This window comes from Callospermophilus lateralis, chromosome 9 (genome assembly GCF_048772815.1).
Source record: "Callospermophilus lateralis isolate mCalLat2 chromosome 9, mCalLat2.hap1, whole genome shotgun sequence".
NCBI lineage: Eukaryota > Metazoa > Chordata > Mammalia > Rodentia > Sciuridae > Callospermophilus > Callospermophilus lateralis.
Window position 1 is genome coordinate 101,486,534 of NC_135313.1, and position 18,018 is coordinate 101,504,551.

General features: G+C 35.3%; 1 protein-coding gene across 4 annotated transcripts in view; it reads right to left on the reverse strand.

Moving 5' to 3' along the window:
• Positions 1–8,196: 8,196 nt before the first annotated feature.
• The window catches only part of Ptpn4 (protein tyrosine phosphatase non-receptor type 4), a 180,840-nt gene continuing 171,018 nt past the window's right edge, over positions 8,197–18,018 (reverse strand). For all 4 annotated transcript variants that reach the window (XM_076866759.2, XM_076866757.2, XM_076866758.2 and 1 more), the window contains one exon: positions 8,197–15,418. In XM_076866759.2, the coding sequence (XP_076722874.1) occupies positions 15,332–15,418 (87 nt within the window). In that variant the 3' untranslated portion in view covers positions 8,197–15,331. The remainder of the gene's footprint in view (positions 15,419–18,018) is intronic.

Here is an 18,018-nt window from a genome sequence, read left to right on the forward strand (position 1 = left end):
TATTTAGAGACAGGGTCTCACTGAGTTGCTTAGCGCCTTGCCATTGCTGAGGCTGGCTTTGAACTCGCAATCCTCCTGCCTCAGCCTCCCAAGCCACTGGGATTACAGGTGTGCACCACCCCACTCAGTGAGCTCCACTATTTTAAAGCATTAGAACCTAATCAGGAAAATAATTTTAAGCCACAAAAATAACCTTTAAAAACCTAAAAGAAGAAAAACATAAAATCCAGCAGCACTATAATCAAATAGTGATCATGTAAAGAATGTATAGAAATTTCAGTTGTATGAAGCCATTTGTAACATGCATAGAAATTCATATGAGGGGCTGGGGATGTGGCTCAAGCGGTAGCGTGCTCGCCTGGCATGCGTGTGGCCCGGGTTGGATCCTCAGCACCACACACAAACAAAGATGTTGTGTCCGCCGAGAACTAAAAAATAAGTATTAAGATTCTCTCTCTCTCTCTTTAAAAATAAATAAATAAATAAATATTTAAAAATTCTCTCTCTCTCTCAAAAAAAAATATACTTTTTTTTTTTAAAGAAATTCATATGTACATTTTTGGTATATGTCAAAAGTATATTTTATTTCATTCCTTTTTTATTAGAGCTTTATCATTATACATAGTAGTTGGGTTCATCCCAATGAAGCTATATATGCATGGAATTTGATTTCAGTTCATGATCACCTCTTTTCCCTCTTGTCCTCCCTCCCCTCCCCCATTCTCCTTCCTCTACTCTGACTTCCTTTCACTCCTGTATTTATTTATATTTTACTGGTTCTTTTTACTCATTCATAAAGCTGAAATTCCCCTTGGTAATATACATATTCACATAACATAATTTTTAAAGAATTTATTCTGCATTTGTTGTGGGGCAGGTCGCTCAGAAAACACACCAAGTCCCAGTTTTGTCCAAATTGATGAGTCTTTATTTAGCTGGCTGGTGGGTGACTGCTCCTCGAAGGACCCATAACTGTCTCTGCAAGGAACAGCTCCAAGCCTGAGAATTTTAGGATACTTAAAGGCAAAAACCACATCTGGGTTGACTTAGCTGCAAGCAAACAGGTGCAGAAGCTGGACTGGGCAGTCAGCGAGACAATGAAATGGGGACATTGGTATTTCCCATGGGACTTCCTAGGTTGTCATAGCAGCAAGCAAGCAGAAGGGAAGTGGGTCAAAATGACCCTGTTCAGTACAAGTTAGAGAAATGTTACTGAGTTCTAGACAATCAATCTCTGACAAGGTACATTGCCCAAGAAAAATGGAAACCAAAAGGAAGAATTTTTCATTATATAAGAATTGCTATTTTGTGTTGCCAAGTATGTTATGCTAGGTAACTATTAATGGGTACAAAGGCAGGACTTTCCCAGGGCAGAAGCATTTCTTTTATGATATGGAATCCCAGGGTAAAGTGGAGTCTGTTTGGTCACTGCCTATATAGCCTGGCCCATAACACATTGCCTCCAATTTCTCATCCATCCTCTCTGCCTCTTGATCTCCTTCTTCTACACAACTGATCTTCCCTGTATCTTTATGGTATCTTATCCTTTGTACCCCCTTTCCTTTATTTTACCCTAGTTTCCACATGTGAAAGAAAATATTTGAGCCAGGTGTGGAGGTACATGCCCATAATCCCAGCAGCTCAGGAGGCTGAGGCAGGAGGATCTCAAGTTCAAAGCCAGCCTCACCACTTTAGTAAAGCCCTAACCAACTTAGTGAGACCTTCTTAGAAAAAGGCTGGGGATGTGGGAATGACACATGGCAGTGTTGTAGAATGGCATTTTGATGATATTAATTATGCCTATCCAAGAACATGGGAGATTTTTCCATCTCCTAAGGTCTTCAATTTCTTTGTTGTTCCATAATTTTCAGTGAAGAGCTTTTACCTCCTTGGTTAGATTAATTCCCAAGTATTTTATTTCATTAGGTTGTTGTAAATGGGATGGTTTTCCTGATTTCTTCCTCAGCTGAATCTCTGTTGGAGTGTGGGAAAACTACCGATTTTATGGGTGTTGATCTTGTATTCTGCTATTTTGCTAAACTCATTTATAAGCTCTAGAAGTCTTCTGGTGGAGTTTTTTGGGTCGTCTACATATAGGATCATGTCATCAGCAAACAAAGATAGTTTGACTTCTTAAGAAGCCATTTTATTAATTTTTTAAATTAAAAAATATTTTGTTTATTTAGTTGTAGTTGGACAAAATACCTTATTTTTAATTTTTATGTGGTGCTAAGCATAGAACCCAGGGCCTCACATGCCCTAGGTGAGTGCTCTACTGCTGAGCCACAAATCCAGCCCTTTAATTTTTTTATATTTTAAGATAGGTCTCATTACATTGTTCCAGCTAGGCTCAAACTCCTGGACTTCAGTGATCCTCTTGACTCAGCCTCCAAAGTGCTGGGATTATCACCCTGCTAAATTACCATTCCCCACCTCTTCAAATCAACACAATAAATATATAGATTGAGCATTTCTAATCTAAAATCCAAAATGCTTTAAATTTTATTTATTTATTTATTTATTGGTGGTACTGGGGTATTGGGGATTGAACCCAAACAGCACTCTACCTCTGAGCCACATCCCTAGCCCTTTTTATTTTATTGAGACAGGGTCTTGCTAAGTTGCCAGGGCTGGCCTCAAACTCACAATCCTACCTCAGCCTCTCAAGTAGCTGGGATGACAAGCCTGTGCAAAATTAAAACTTTTTTTAGTGCTAACATGTCTAGTGTCACAAGTGGAAAATGCCACACCTGACCTCATGTGACAGGTCAAAATGCAAGTGCACTAAAAATATTGTATCATATGACCTTCAGGCTATACATATAAGGTATATATAAAACATAAATAAATTTTGTGTTTAGACTTGCATCCCATTCCCAAGATATCTCATAGTGTCTATGCAAATATTCCAAAAATTTCTTTCTTTTTTTTTTTTTTTTGAGAGAGAGAGAGAGAGAGAGAGAGAGAGAGAGAGAGAGATTTTAATATTTATTTTTTAGTTTTCGGCGGACACAACATCTTTGTATGTGGTGCTGAGGATTGAACCCGGGCCGCACGCATGCCAGGCGAGTGTGTTACCGCTTGAGCCACATCCCCAGCCCCCCAAAATTTTTTAAAAATCTGAAATCTGAAACATTCTGTTCCCAAGCATTTTGGATAGGGTTTACTCAACCAGTATTTAGGATGCATAAGCTTAAAATCCCATTTATGATATCAAACTCAACCTTCACTGTGGGGGAAATAAAACCTTAATATTCAAAACCTAAGTAAAGCCAGAGAGGTGGTAGAGTAATTTCCTTGCATTTATGAGGTCCTGGGTTAGATCCCAGCATCATAAAATAAATAGTTTTGATTTCTTTTTCAGATAAATCATTATTGGTGTAAGGAAATGCAACTGATTTTTATAGGTTGATTATGAATCTTGCAACTTTCCTGTATGTTTATTAGTTCTAACAGTTTTATGTGGACTCTTTGTTTTTGTTTATTTTTGGGGGGATTGAACCCAGGGACACTTAACCACTAAGCCACCTCCCTAGGCTTTTTTTTTTTAAGATAGATTATATATATATATATATATATATATATATATATATATATATATATATATATATATATATATTTTTTTTAGTTGTAGAAGGACACAATACCTTTATTTTTATTTATTTATTTTTATGTGGTGCTGAGGATTGAACCCAGTGCCTCACATGTGCTAGGCAAGTTCTCTTCCACTGAGCTACAAGCCCAGCCCAATCCCTAGCCCTTTTTATTTTTGGGGACAGCATCTTACTAACTTGCTTAAGGCCTTGCTAAGTGCTGAGGCTGGCTTTTGAACTTGCAATCCTCCTGCCTTAGTTTCCCAAGCTGCTGGGATTACAAATATGTATTGGGCTGGGTTTTTCTACATATAGGATCATGTCATCAGCAAATAGGGAAACATTTTCCACCTTTCTGATTCAAATGCCTTTTTAGCACTTTTTCTTGTGTGATTTTCTCAATAGTACTTCCAGTACTCTGTTGCATAAAATTGGCAAGAGTGGATACTCTTGCCTTGTTTTTCTGTTTATTTTTTGTGGTACTGAGGACTGAACCCAGGGTACTCTACCACTGAGCTACATCTCTAGCCCTTTCTGAATTTGTTCTTGCAATACTGAGAATTGAATCCAGGGATTTGCAAGGCAGGTGCTCTACCACTGAACTTTATCTCCAACCCCCAGCCCTTTCTATTCTTTATTTCGAGGCATAGCCTGAAGTTTGCAATCCTCCTACCTCAGCCTCCCAAATTGCTGGGATTATAGGGCTGTGCCACAAACTGTGTTTGAGATTATTTTTTCTGTGGTGCTGGGAATTGAACTCACACATGCTAGGAAGTACTGTACCACTAAGCTACATCACCAATCCTTTCTTGTGAGTCTTTTTATGAAAGGCAGGTATTTTCTTCCTCCTTCTTTTATTTATTTTTAAAAAATATTTTATTTGTCGTTGATGGGCCTTTTTTTTATTTATATGTGGTGCTGAGAAATTGAACCCAGTACCTCACACATGCAAGGCAAGCACTCTACCACTGAGCCACAACCCCAGCCCACCTTCTTTTATTTTTATGTTTCAGCCTCATTATAATCCCTTAGTTTTTCTTGGGAAGAAAAAATGAAAAGGCCCTAAGTGTTACCATCTTGTTCCCCATCCACTCCCCCTGCAGGTACTAGAGATTGAACCCAGGGGTGATTTACCACTGAGCTATATATCCAGTCCTTATTTTTGAAACAGGGTTTCAATAAATTCCCTGGGCTGATCTTGAACTTGTGATTCTCTTGCCTCAGCCTCCTGAGTCACTGGAAAAGTGTACACTAGTACACTAGTGTACAGTAGTGTACATTACTGTGCCTGGCTATGTTTTTGTCTTTCATAGTTGTCTTGCCGTTACCCATCTTTAAAAAATCAAGAAAATAATCCTTGCTGAGCATGGTGGCACACCCCTTACTTCCAGTTACTTGGGAGGCTGAGGTAGGAGGATTGCAAGTTGGAGGGCCTCCTCAGCAATTTAGCAAGGCCCTAAGCAACTTAGTGCAACCCTGTCTCAACACAAAAAGGCCTAGGGAATGTGGATCAGTGATAGAGCACCCCTGGGTTTAATCCTCAATACTAAAGGGGAAAAAAAACCCTTAAAACTGTAATGACTCACCTTTATAAGGTTTTTGGAAAAACCAACTCTTTTCACTCTGTCATAGATTTATGTAATATACAATTACTTGATAAAAGTAACTCTGCATACGTATAATATCACATAACTTAATGGGTTTTAGAAAGTTTACGGTTTAACTGGTAGAACTGAAAGAGCTCTGGCATAAGAGAGAGCAGTCAACAGATGCAAGGGGAGATCAAGAGTATGAAACCTCAGGATGGGGCTATTGAGCCAAGCATACGTGAGGCACCGAGTTTGTTCCTAACCGCACCACATAAAAATAAAGCAAAAGTTAAAATAAATAAATAGATAGATAGATAGATAGATAGAGTATGAAGCCATGTGCCAGTCTGAGTAGGTTATTTGGGTGGTGATTAAGAAAGTGTCAGTTGGGCTGAGCTGTTGGGGGCTGTTGCTCAGTGGTAGAGCACTTGCCTTGCACATGTGGGGCACTGGGTTCGATCCTCAGCACCACCTGAAAAAAATAAATATATTGTAAAAAAAAAAAAAAGTCAGTTGCTGGCTGCAGTGGCACATTTGCAACTCAGCTGCTTGCATGGCTGAGAAAAAAGGATTGCAAGCTCCTCACCCATTTATTTTTTATTCTTTTGTGAGGCTAGTGGAAGTGATGGGGTGACATTTGGGGTAACATTTTTAACATTTGTATAAACCTATCAGCCAGGCACCAGCAGTGCATGCCTGTAATTTAAACCATTCAGGAAGCTGAGGCAGGAGGATCACAAATTCGAGGCCAGTTCCAATTTATCAAAAGGGCTGGGGGTGGGGAGGTAGTGAAGCTCGGTGGTAAGGCACCCTGGGTAAAATCTCTAGTACCACACGAAAAAAAATAAATTATGGTATATTCATATTTGGGTTTAAAGGTTGATCAGGGCAATCTTTTCCTCAATTAAAAAGAATGATGTAGGGCTGGAGGTGGATCTCAGTGGTAGAGCACTTGACATACACAAGGCCCTGGGTTCAATCTCTAGTACTTCAAGGAAACAAACAAACAAACAACAACAACAAAAAAGGAATGAGGTAGAACTGATATGGAAATATTAAAAAATGAAAGTTATATAGATTAGATTGTACAATCCTTTTGGCATTAACATATTGTGTATGTATATGCAAATTCACAAATATACCCCTCCCCAATAAAATATAATTGAACGGAGGTTGCCTTTGGCTTGAGGAACTCCTTTTAGAGATGGGGCACGAAGGAAGAGGCTGTCACAAATCATCTTGGCTCTTCCTCATACTGTTTCTCATAATGATTTTTTGTGATAGGGTCTCAAATTCCTGGGCTCAAGCAATCCTCCTGCCTCACCCTTTTCATAAGCTGGAACTATAGGCGTATGCCATCCACCTGACACACTAATCATCATGCATGTAAGAACGGAGGCATGGCATAATCAGATATCTTCATTTTTGCCCTTTTGTACACTCTGACTTCATGCATAGAAAGAGGGGTCCTTTATTTTCAATCGCAAGGTCTTATATCAGGATTACTAGAAGAGAGGGGCTGATACTGGAAGAGTCAGCGGTGACCACAAAGAAGGAAGGAAGGAAGAAAGGAAGGAAGGAGGGCTCTTCAGACATTCTTTAATTTTCTAAATCCCATTTAGTTCCTAATCATCCCCTTCCCTCAAAAATTGCTACTATGTAAAAAAATAATTTCTAGAAATAAATTTTATGCTTAGTATCCTCCCCAGCCTAACTGATGGTCCATTAATGAACATGAGCCATGTCAGAAAAGTCCGATAACAAAAAACTCCCATCAAGAAGCCTTGAAAACTCCTGTACTTTAGATGACTAAAGCACATCTTTATTTTGCAATTGAACATTGAGTCACAGCTAAGTTTTTTTCCCCCACGTTTGGACCTTAACAACTATTCAATTAAAAAGAAATGTAGTCAACAAAATATGTATTATAGCATTTCACAGAATGTAAATTGTTCTGAGGGCTGAAAGTTTTTAAATTCAGCTTTTTTATCCTGTTTGTTATCAGTATTTGTAGACTTTTAAAAAAACATGAATGGCAGGAGTTCTAATTTATCAATGAAATTTAGACAAAGATACAAGGTCTTTTCAAGCACACTAAACTTCAGTGACAAACTTAAGTGATAATTTCAAATTACCCATTATTGACCAAATTAATCCTTAGTTTCTTTGCCTCTAAATTATGAGAATAACCACATACAAAGGGATAATCTTGTGAAATGGGTTGGGGAAAAGTGATCGGAAAAGATTAGGAGACTAATTCAATTTTGATACAAGTTCAGCGAAAACAAATATGAATGGCAACCGAAATGTAAAATTGTACATTTTGGTCAGAAAATAAACTAGACCTTTAACTAGGCAACTTTCCTACTTCATTCATACATATAGCACTGGTTACAAGAAAATATTCCAAATTAAAATACCCTCTATGGGGCTGGGGATGTGGCTCAAGCGGTAGCGCGCTCGCCTGGCATTCGTGCGGGCCGGGTTCAATCCTCAGCACCACATACAAACAAAGATGTTGTGTCCGCCAATAAATAAATATTAAATTTTTTTAAAAAAATACCCTCTATGTAATTATTTTTAAAACTACTGTTTAAAGGTATCATTGATGAGGATATAGTAAACTATCAGTTCTAAAACTAAACCTATATTGTAGAAAATAAAGACTGGCCTTTTTTATTTGAAAATATCACAACACAGTTCATAATTACTATGTCCTGATGCTGGAGTACACTTTAGACAGTTTTTATTTTTTTAAGCAGATATATTCTGCTGGCAGAAGATGAAAATAGCTTAATGTAAACTGTTTTAGTCTCCTAAATCCTCCACTTCATTATAATCTACCAGGACTTTTGTCCCCTGAATCTTTTTTTGCAGTGCAGTAAAAATTAAACCATAGGTACTGGACTGAAAACATTTCCAAGTTTTCACATAATGTACACGAAATACAAAGCAGAATGATTACAGAAAACCAAACTTGGTAGAAGCTAGCTGAGAGAACTCGAGAGTCCAGCAACAGTCAATGGTGTAGCCTTTATTGTACTGTATAAATTACAGAAAGGTGGCAAACCTAAAATCACACAAATTACCTCTTAAATATCAAATGAGCTATCAAGAGATCATTGTAAAGCATTTAAACTTGGGTCCAATCTAAAGAGCTCTAATACTAATCATTTTTTTTTCTGTATTTACAAAACTCGTAGATTATATCTTTAGATGTATAAATTAAGTCAGTAGTAAGCATGAAATAAAGTGCTATTTGAAATTCAAGAAATCAATTTGATAATTGAAATGTGACATATTCTACAGAATACAAGAATGAATAATCTTGTCGACTCATTGAAGGATTGGAAAAGACAGGTGCCAGAGAATCACAGAATTAGGTTGAAATTTTCTTGCCCAGGAATGCAAATAATTGGAACACTAAAATTCAAGAGGAGAAACTAGAAAGGCTTATTTTATTAAAAGGTAAAATGGGCTCAATTTTGACTATAATGGTTTGGGGGACACCATAAATCAGCAACTATTTGGTTTAAGGGTTGAGCAGGGCAATCTTTTCCTCAATCGCTTCCTGATAATTTTATTAAGCAACATGGCATTTAAGGTTAGCGCAAGTGATAGTGTTGAATTTTGGAACCTCCCAGGGTTGAGGGACTCTAATACTAATTTCTTATAACTGTTGCAAAAGGTAATAAAGGTAACACCTTTTAGTTGTTCAGAGTATATGTTTCATAGTGATTTTTGGAGTGGGGGCGGGAGTACTGGGGCTTGAACTCAGGTGCACTTAACTACTGAGCCACATCCCCAGCTCCTTTTATTTTTGAGACAGGGTCTAAGTTGCTTTGGGCTTCTCCAAGTACTTTGGCTGGCTTTGAACTTTCAAGTCTCCTGCCTCGGCCTTCCAAGTCACTGGGATTATAGGCATGCACCTCTGTGCCTGGAAGGTGAGTGATTTTTTTTTTTTTTTTTTTTTTAAATGCAGAGGACAAAAAGCAGGAAGCTAAGATAATGAAACTCTAACTGAATCAAGTCCTTCTCCTGCCAGTACTGGGGACTGAACACAGGGGTGCTCTACCAGAGTGACAACCCTAGTCGTTTTTTATTTTGAGACAGGTTTCATTAAGTTGCCTTGGCTGGTCTTGAATATGAATGCTCCTGCCTCAGCCTCCTGAGTGCTGGGATTACAGGCCTGCGTCACTGCTTCCAACCCCAATTGAATCAAGTTTAATGAGTGACAGTAAATACTACTTTTTAAAGCTGCTGCTGAACAAATCATGCCTGTAGTAGTTGGCTTAAAATACAGTTTTTGTTGTTGTTGTTCATCAGCATTAATAATCGTTAACATACAAGACACCACTGCTTCAAGTCAGAGTTGGACCCGATGGTCTGTGACTTTGACAATAAAAAGGCAGAACCACTTACTGGGTCAGGGACCTTTACACATAATTAACTGTAGTGGATTTCAGGCAAGGTTTTCAGGCTTTAACTAAATCACATTCTTACAATGATGTCCTCACTTATGGTGTCCCAGTGACAAAGCTTGGGAACTTTTCTCCGTGGCAGACACATGCAGCAGCATGTTTAACCTCACACAAAAATTCATCCAGAATTTTTAACCTCACACAAAATTCACCCCAGAAGCCTAGAATTAGAATATTTTACACTTAAAAGCCGTATGTGCAAATTTTCTGGAAATTTCTAGAGCCAAAACAAAGCAATATGAAAAAGAATGCACATCATGTTTGTAATATGCTTCAACAATTGCTCGTTTATAATGAAAATTACTTTTCATCTAAAATTGCATTTTTTATAATGTGTAATATTCCTCCCTTTCTTCTTTCCAATCCTTTTGCAGGCTTTTTTTTTTTTTGTTAAAAAATAAGAGTATCCTTAGAATCAAGTCATAATTCTAATAACATTTGAAAGATACATTCATTTTCTTTACAGCATGAAAGACATACAAATATCATTTTATCCTTTTTTTTAACAATTAAAGAAGTTAACATTTTCAACTTTTTTCCATAGAAAAATATTTTCTATATCATTTACACAACAACAGATAGGAAAACTCTGTTACAGTGTTTAACTAAAACTTTTGTGAGCTAAAGAAGGCTTTCAAACATTTCCATTCTTGTACTGGAAATTTTAAAAGGTTTCAGGAAGTTAAATGTTTGAACTCTTCCCTAAAATTGTAGCTTTAACTTGTAAGATTGCTAGTAACTTTCACTTTGCAAATTAAAAGAAAAATTTGTTTATTTATGCACTGAACTATGTCTAACTAATGCAGACAGATTATACCCAAGCAGATAGTACTATGGCTGACCACTTAGCTTGGATGACTAAAATAAAAACAATTGTAACTTAAATTTCAGAAATCAACAATATACTAGAGTAGAAAAACATAAAAATAAATAGCAGCAAATTTATATATAGAAACAAGTAGTATTTTGTTGTCTACCCAAAACAAATTCACCAATATTGTGAAATAAAAGTGTCTAATTTTGGGCAGAAATAGGGATTGCTATTTCTAACAACATCAAAAGGCTTATAATAATAATTGCTACTAAAAAATAGTTGAAGACTGCATATAATAATGTTGATAATTGTTGTAGGCATTGTAAAGAAAACTGAACCCCAAACATACAATTTAAGAATTCATTTCTTGGGCTCTTCAAATTGATGAAATATCGATCAGCAAGCAGCCCTCAAAATGCTTTAGGATTAAGAAAATTCCTTTTATCTATATGTTTAAGACTTTTATAAAATAGTTGCTACAATTTGTATTGTGACCACACTAAGACACTAATAATAAATCTTTGCCAACAGATCGGTTAATCCAATATTTGATGAAATTAACCTAGTGGATTGTAAAAACAGAGCTATTTCATTTGGAAGAAGCACCACAACAAACAGTTCCAGAAACTGTGGTTGTATAACTGAAGCAAATGTGGGAAATAAGCCATCTTCATATGAAGTAATCAGTTTGTTTATGTGGCATCTTATATAAAAGCAGGCTATGGTATCACTCATATACATCTTGTCATATCAAGATGTTTATTCAAACAAACATTTACCATAATGTACTTACTACAAGTGACTTTAAATGCAAATTAATCTGAACTATGAAAATTACTACCAAATGAAAGAACCTGTAAACATATCCCACATTATTATAACTTTTATGAATTCAAAACTACTTTGGCAACCTTACCAATAGAGTATTTTAAATATTTTCAAAATACAGATATTAAATAGCACATTGTTATAAATTCGTATTCCTTCTCCCTTCATGATCAGATTATAAGACAAATAATGCTTTTCTTTCTATTACATGTTCACATTATGAACATAAATTATTTCACTATAAATGGACATACATTTAAATCTTAGTTCTGTGTTTTAAGTGTTTTTAAAAATTAGTCTTCTACTTGTAGTCCAGAATGCTTTTATATTGCATTTGTATCAGCCTCAATACTTCACAAAAGCTTATGTTCTCTGACAGGGAAGCATGAGTGAGTCAGGGTCCTAATTAGGATCACTACTGCAGCCTACTTATTTTCTAACTTAAGCGACATCTCCTAAGGTTGTCATAGTTATGAAGCAAAAACACTGAGTATACTTCTCAAGTTGAAACAGACTAAAATTCACAAGAATTTATGATATTCACATAGGTTACAATTACTGAAGTTCTAGTATAACATAGAGAACACCATATTGAGAATTAGGAAACTTAGATTGTACAAAATGAGACTTTGCTAAGTCAATTACTGTTGCTGGGTCTCTGTTTCCTTGCTATGATAAGGGAAGTGGAGATTGGGGGAAAAAAATCTTTCCATCTCCTTTCTGCTCTCAAGTTGTACTTGAGACAGGAGACAAGATTTTTTCTCAAATTCCTGATTAGACCTGATCAGACCTGCTAACTTGATGCTCAACAACCTTGTACTTTAAACAGTCTGTTCTTCCTGTTTGTGGGCATTAACTTTAACAAAATGTGTAAACAAATGCACTAAAGTATCTCTATGATACTTTGAAACTTTCAAGCAATCATCTTAATGCCTTAATGTAACTTTGTGCATTTGAAGTCAGTTTTCATATAATAAATGTTCTCTTTATTCTTAAATCAAAATGATCAACCATCTGTCTTCCTTTTATTTGTCCTAATAGGCCAGACAAAGGAAATTTTTCTGAGATGTTTACTCTGCCTCAATTCTGGATGGTTGTATCAGTTTGACAAATCCAACCAATTCTTCTTGTGAATGCAAAGATTATTCCAAAATATTCTTCAGCCTGTCTATACCATGCCGACACAAATCAGATGCTAATAAAATAAGATACAAATAAAATGAACACAGAAAAAGCATCTGAAATCGGAGAGGGAAGTTCTCTACTAATACTTGCATTTACAAAAGCTCCTTGAATCACCAATACTGATTTCCACTTGTCAGAATAAAAGTCAGCATTCTTTCTTGAGTGTATAATGGTATGGAGGCAGGGGTGACCAGGACTGGGAGAGTAGCTTAGATACAAGAAACGTGAAATTTACCACACAACATTACATTGATATGGATGGAGTCTAGAACTACTCAACTTGGTGTACAAAAGCCACCATTATTTCTAGAAACCTATTTAGATTGAAACAGGTTAAAAAATTCTTATGTGTAATGGATAAAGACTTTGCTGTTAGGTAAACAGGGAAGCTTAATTAGAGTAGTCATTTTAGAAGCTGTGAAGGATAATTTAAGTAATATCCTAATATATGTTTAAAAAGGATCCTTTTGTACAAACAAATACTGACAAAGCGTAGCTCCCAGATGAAAATTGCATACATGAGAAATTTAAATGTAATTCTACACCTCTAACACATTGGCATTTTGAGACAGGCATTAATGATTTAAAAAGGCAGCAGTGCTCATTGCCAACAATTAGTTAACCTGGGAAATGTAAACAAAGCCATAGTTAAAGAACATGCCAAGCAAGACATTTGTCTGTTTATGTCTACACAACTGTTGTCTTTTTGACTGTGACTGTCATTTTCTGTCCAGTTAGCAGAGACTTTTTAATACACACAAAAAATAAGTTCAAAAACAGTTATTTCATATGTAGACCCCCAACGTGTCTTTCCTTTTTCATTTTTCAACTTGTCATGATGTCATACAGCAGCCTAATTTACATTTATCTGTTGGTACAGAATGGAATGTTCAGATAAGTCAATAGTTCACTCACTATTTTATACTGTCTTGACTGAAATCAGGAAATAGATGAGAACATAAAGATTATGTTTACTTCTCTCTTTAAAAAAAGACTTAGAAGTATTTTAATATAATTTATTTGGTATCTTGGCTATTAATGTTTAGGAGCTTAACTTTCTGAAATGTATTATGATGGATTTTTGAATGTGAAATGACATCATTTAGATTTTACTAAAGATTTTTAAATGTACATTTTCCCCTTCATACTAAATGGCATTCCAAAATACCAACCATTAGACTCTAAACTTTATCAAAACTATAAATACTCAGAAACCACTAGTAAATGAATCTATTTTAACCATATCCATATAAAATATTTATGTAAAATAATATTTAAATAGGCAGGCAAATTTTCACTTAAATTGGGCAATATTAAAGTTCCATCTCTGTAGACTTGAAATCCAAAATACCTGAAGAGGGAAACAGATATATCCTTAATGGGAATCAGATCCTCAATCAGATTGGATAATCAAAAGACTCCTTATATAACATGCTTATAATTTAATAAGTATATATAAACTGAAATAATTTAATTGTACACAAAGTGACAAGAAAACCCTCATTTTAGTTAAGGAAGGGTTATATTTAGACTCAATAATATTTAATTTCTCACTTGAAGAATCCCAACCGAAAGACCAGTGCAAAAAAGGCTTCATATTAACTAAAATGAATGCTAAGGAGAAATATTTTAGTTATGGATAGGAATGAATCAAAATTAATTAATTGCTCTAAAGCTTAGAGTCCCAGTATTTTATCAGATGCCACTTCTAAAGTCAGGGATAAAATAAATATGAAATTTGAAGAATAAAGTATCTTTTTAAGTTGAGCTGCTTAACTGTAACCCCTGTCCTGCAGAAAAGGAATGTGCATATCTTGAACAATTCTGTAGCAGCAGAGCGTGCACTCAGTAGAACACGAAGTATTTTTGCTTCTTATGGCAAAATACAAGTATTGAGTAAGAAATAGAATTTCCTTACCCTTTTTTGACTGCATAACTCTCAATACAAGAAGCCTGTTTTTAAAATGTGAACTTATTCAAAATGCATAAAAATGTAAGAATGTACAATATACTTACATACCTCCTAGTGGGGTCAAATGAGTGCCTTTCATTAGACATACAAAGATGTCTCAAGGCACTTAAGGGGTTAAGACATAATGCATGCATTCCTTTACATCAAGTATATGAAATCACATGATTTGGAATAAGCCAACCTTATGATAAATATAATTACATTATTAAATTCAAGAAAATTTGTAGATTCATATCTATACTTTTTATAAGATGCTGGTAAATGGACAATGTGCAGCATTTCCTGGGAATAGCAAATTCCACCTTTCTTCTTCTGAACAGCAGGTCTCTAGAGGGGGCATGTAGGGAAAGATGTGCTGCATCCATAGGCAGTGTATTGGCTAATATTGAGAATGATATTGCTAAAATCTTAAAAATAAAATCTGATAATCAGTATAGTAAGTACATGATCCACTGGAAAAAAAAGCCAGAGCTGACTCCTGATATTTACTTCTTTTTGCTTTCAAGATACAGGTGTACAACAAAGATGATGAGGATTCTGAGCCTCGCTTGTGGCAATTCTACCAGAAGGGGACTGCATGGCACCACCACAAATTTTCATAAATTACCCTGAACATACTCAGTTATTCACTATTTGTTCGGAGCAAAGCATGAAATAGTCTTCCAACACATGAGTTATAGATTCTGAAGGGTTGACTTTTTTTTAAAACATAAAGTGCAACAGTGCTGAAGTTTTCAAAGTTCTTTTTTTTTTTTTTTAGTTCTTCATTTTTTTGTGAGATGCCATTTCCTGCAAGCAGTGTCATGGCACAGTGAATATAATGAAATATAATGAATAGCAGTTTTCCAACATGTATTTCAGATCTTTTCTTATTTATTTGACGATGTCGTTAAGGGTTTAATAAAGCCTTCTTCATAAACCTTCAAAATAGCTTCACATACAAATCTGTATTGACTCTGAAAAAGAAAACATAAAAAATAGAATTGATCAAAAAACCCTCAAAACAGACCATACCAAAACATAAACATCTCACTTGGCTTGCTTATAAAAGAAATTCAGGGCTGGGGTTGTGGCTTAGTGGTAGAGCATTTGCCTTGCATGTGTGAGGCACTGGGTTCGATTCTCAGCACCACAGATAAATAAATGAATAAAATAAAGGTCCATCAACAACTAAAAACGTATTTTTTAAAAAGGACATTTCTTAAAAAAAAGAAATACAAAGTGAAAAAATATTGAGAGCATTTTTTATCAATAAATGGGCAAAACCTAAAGTCTGAAAATAGAAGATTTTGTTGGCAAAACTCATATGTTGTGGATAGGGATGTTAAAGTGCTGTAACCCCTAAAAAGAAGAATTTGAAAGCATCTATAAAATTACATTACTTTACCTTCTGACCCATCAATCCCACTTCCAGTAAGTCCAAAAGACAAATTGTGATTATTGTAAATAATCACAAAGCAAATATGTATTTTCAATTTCTTTTTCTAGTTTGTAGAAAACTAGTATTTTTGTTAAAGAAAAGAGGAGATATGATGTTAAAGAGGTTAAGTAAAATTACTGTGGTCCTAGATGGACAAACTCATGACAAAACCCAATAACAATAGAACTCTCTAGTGCTTAGAGGGTGGTGCCTAAAAGCATCTCTCACTAGTAAGCACCAGGACTTTTTTTTTCCCCACTGAACTACATCCTTATTAGCCTTCTGCCTAAGCCTCCCAAGTCATTGAGATAACAGGCATGTGACGCCAGGCTGGGCAAGAACCAGGACTTCTTGAGGTCCTGGGTTTTATCCCCGACCAAGGAAAAGGAGAAAAAGAGAAAACTTAAAAATAAATAAAGGGTAAGAATCAGGTAATCACGTTTAATTGCCTTTCATACAAACACTATTCCACTCACTGACCAAGATGAGAAGTTTCATTTTATTTATTTTTTTGAGATCTTGCACAAACCAGGCAAGCACTCTACTACTGAGCTACATTCCTAGCCCAAGAAGTTTCTCTTTAAACAATTATTCCAGCTGATAAATGAAGAAAGATAGAATGAGAATATAATTTTTCAAACCTGATGAATTAATGGATGAAGGCATTGATTACTTGAGGGTACTAATATCACAAAAAGACAGACAGACAGATATGTGCTTCTGAAGAAACAAAAAACACGCTGCTAAAGTCTATGGATCCACTTACCAGTTTTAGGAAATAGAACACCACTTTGATGATGTAAATCAACAAAATCTAGATAGTGGCAAAAAATACTATATGGCAAAAATAATCAGGGGAGGAAGATTTCACTTAAGAGGCACTTAGGAAACATAACTAATCAATGTGAGTAGACATATCTGACTCCTGATTTTAAACAAATTATAAAAACAAAAGCTCATCATGAGGGGCTGGGGTTGTGGTCAGTGGTGGAGCACTTGCTTGCATGTGTGAGGCACTGGGTTTGATTCTCAACACCACAAATAAATAAATAAATTAAATAAAGGTCCTTCAACAACTAAAAAATTAAAAAAAAAAAAAAAAAAGCCCAATCATGAATGTTATGATCCTGTAATTCTACCTGTTGGTGTATACCTGAAAGGAATGAAAAGTGGGGTCTTGAGATATAACCCATGTTCATAGTAGCATTACTCACAATAGACAAAAGGTAGAAAAAGCAACATAAATGTCCACTGATGGATTTTGTTGATTTACATCAAGGTGGTGTTCTATTTCCTAAAAGTGTTAAGTGGATCCATAGACTTTAGCAGCTTAGGTGTTTTATTCTTTATTCAAAAACACACATCTGTCTTTCTTTTTGTGATATTAGCACGAAGTGATCAATGCCTGCATCTATTAATTCATCAGGTTTGAAAAATGACATTCTAATTCTAAAATATTTACTCTCATGCACACCAAATTACTGGTTAATAAATGATTCCAGCAAGGTTGAAGGATATGTGATCAATATACAAAATCAATTGTATTTCTATACCTTAGCAATAAACAGTTCTAAAATGAAATTAAGTAAATAATTCTACTCACAGTAGCTCCACAAAGACTAAAATATGACACTTTTACAGTGAAAACTACAAAACATCATTGAAAGAAATACATAAATAAATAGGACAATCTTGTGTTTGTCTAGTTGGTTTTTTTAGGTAAAAAGGACAAACTGATTCTAAAATTCATATAGAATTGAATGTAAGAGATTCAGAGAAGTTATAAAAATCATAAAAAAGAGAAAAGTTGAAGATTCTTATTTCCTGAATTTAAATTCTACAACAAAGCTATATGAATTAAGACAGCTGGACTGGGGCTGTAGCTCAGTGGTAGAATGCTTGCCTAACATGTGTGAGGCACCGAGTTCAATCCTCAGTACCACATAAAAATAAGTAAAATATAATGTCCATCTACAACAAAAAATATTTTTTAAAAAAGCATGGTATTAGTTAGTAGTATCTGACTTCCGAAAAGGTATTCATTACATTATATTGTCTACTTCTGTGTATGTTAAAAATTTTTTATAACAAAGTAAAAGCAAAACAAAAAACAGGCCTTTAGATCACATGGGTCCA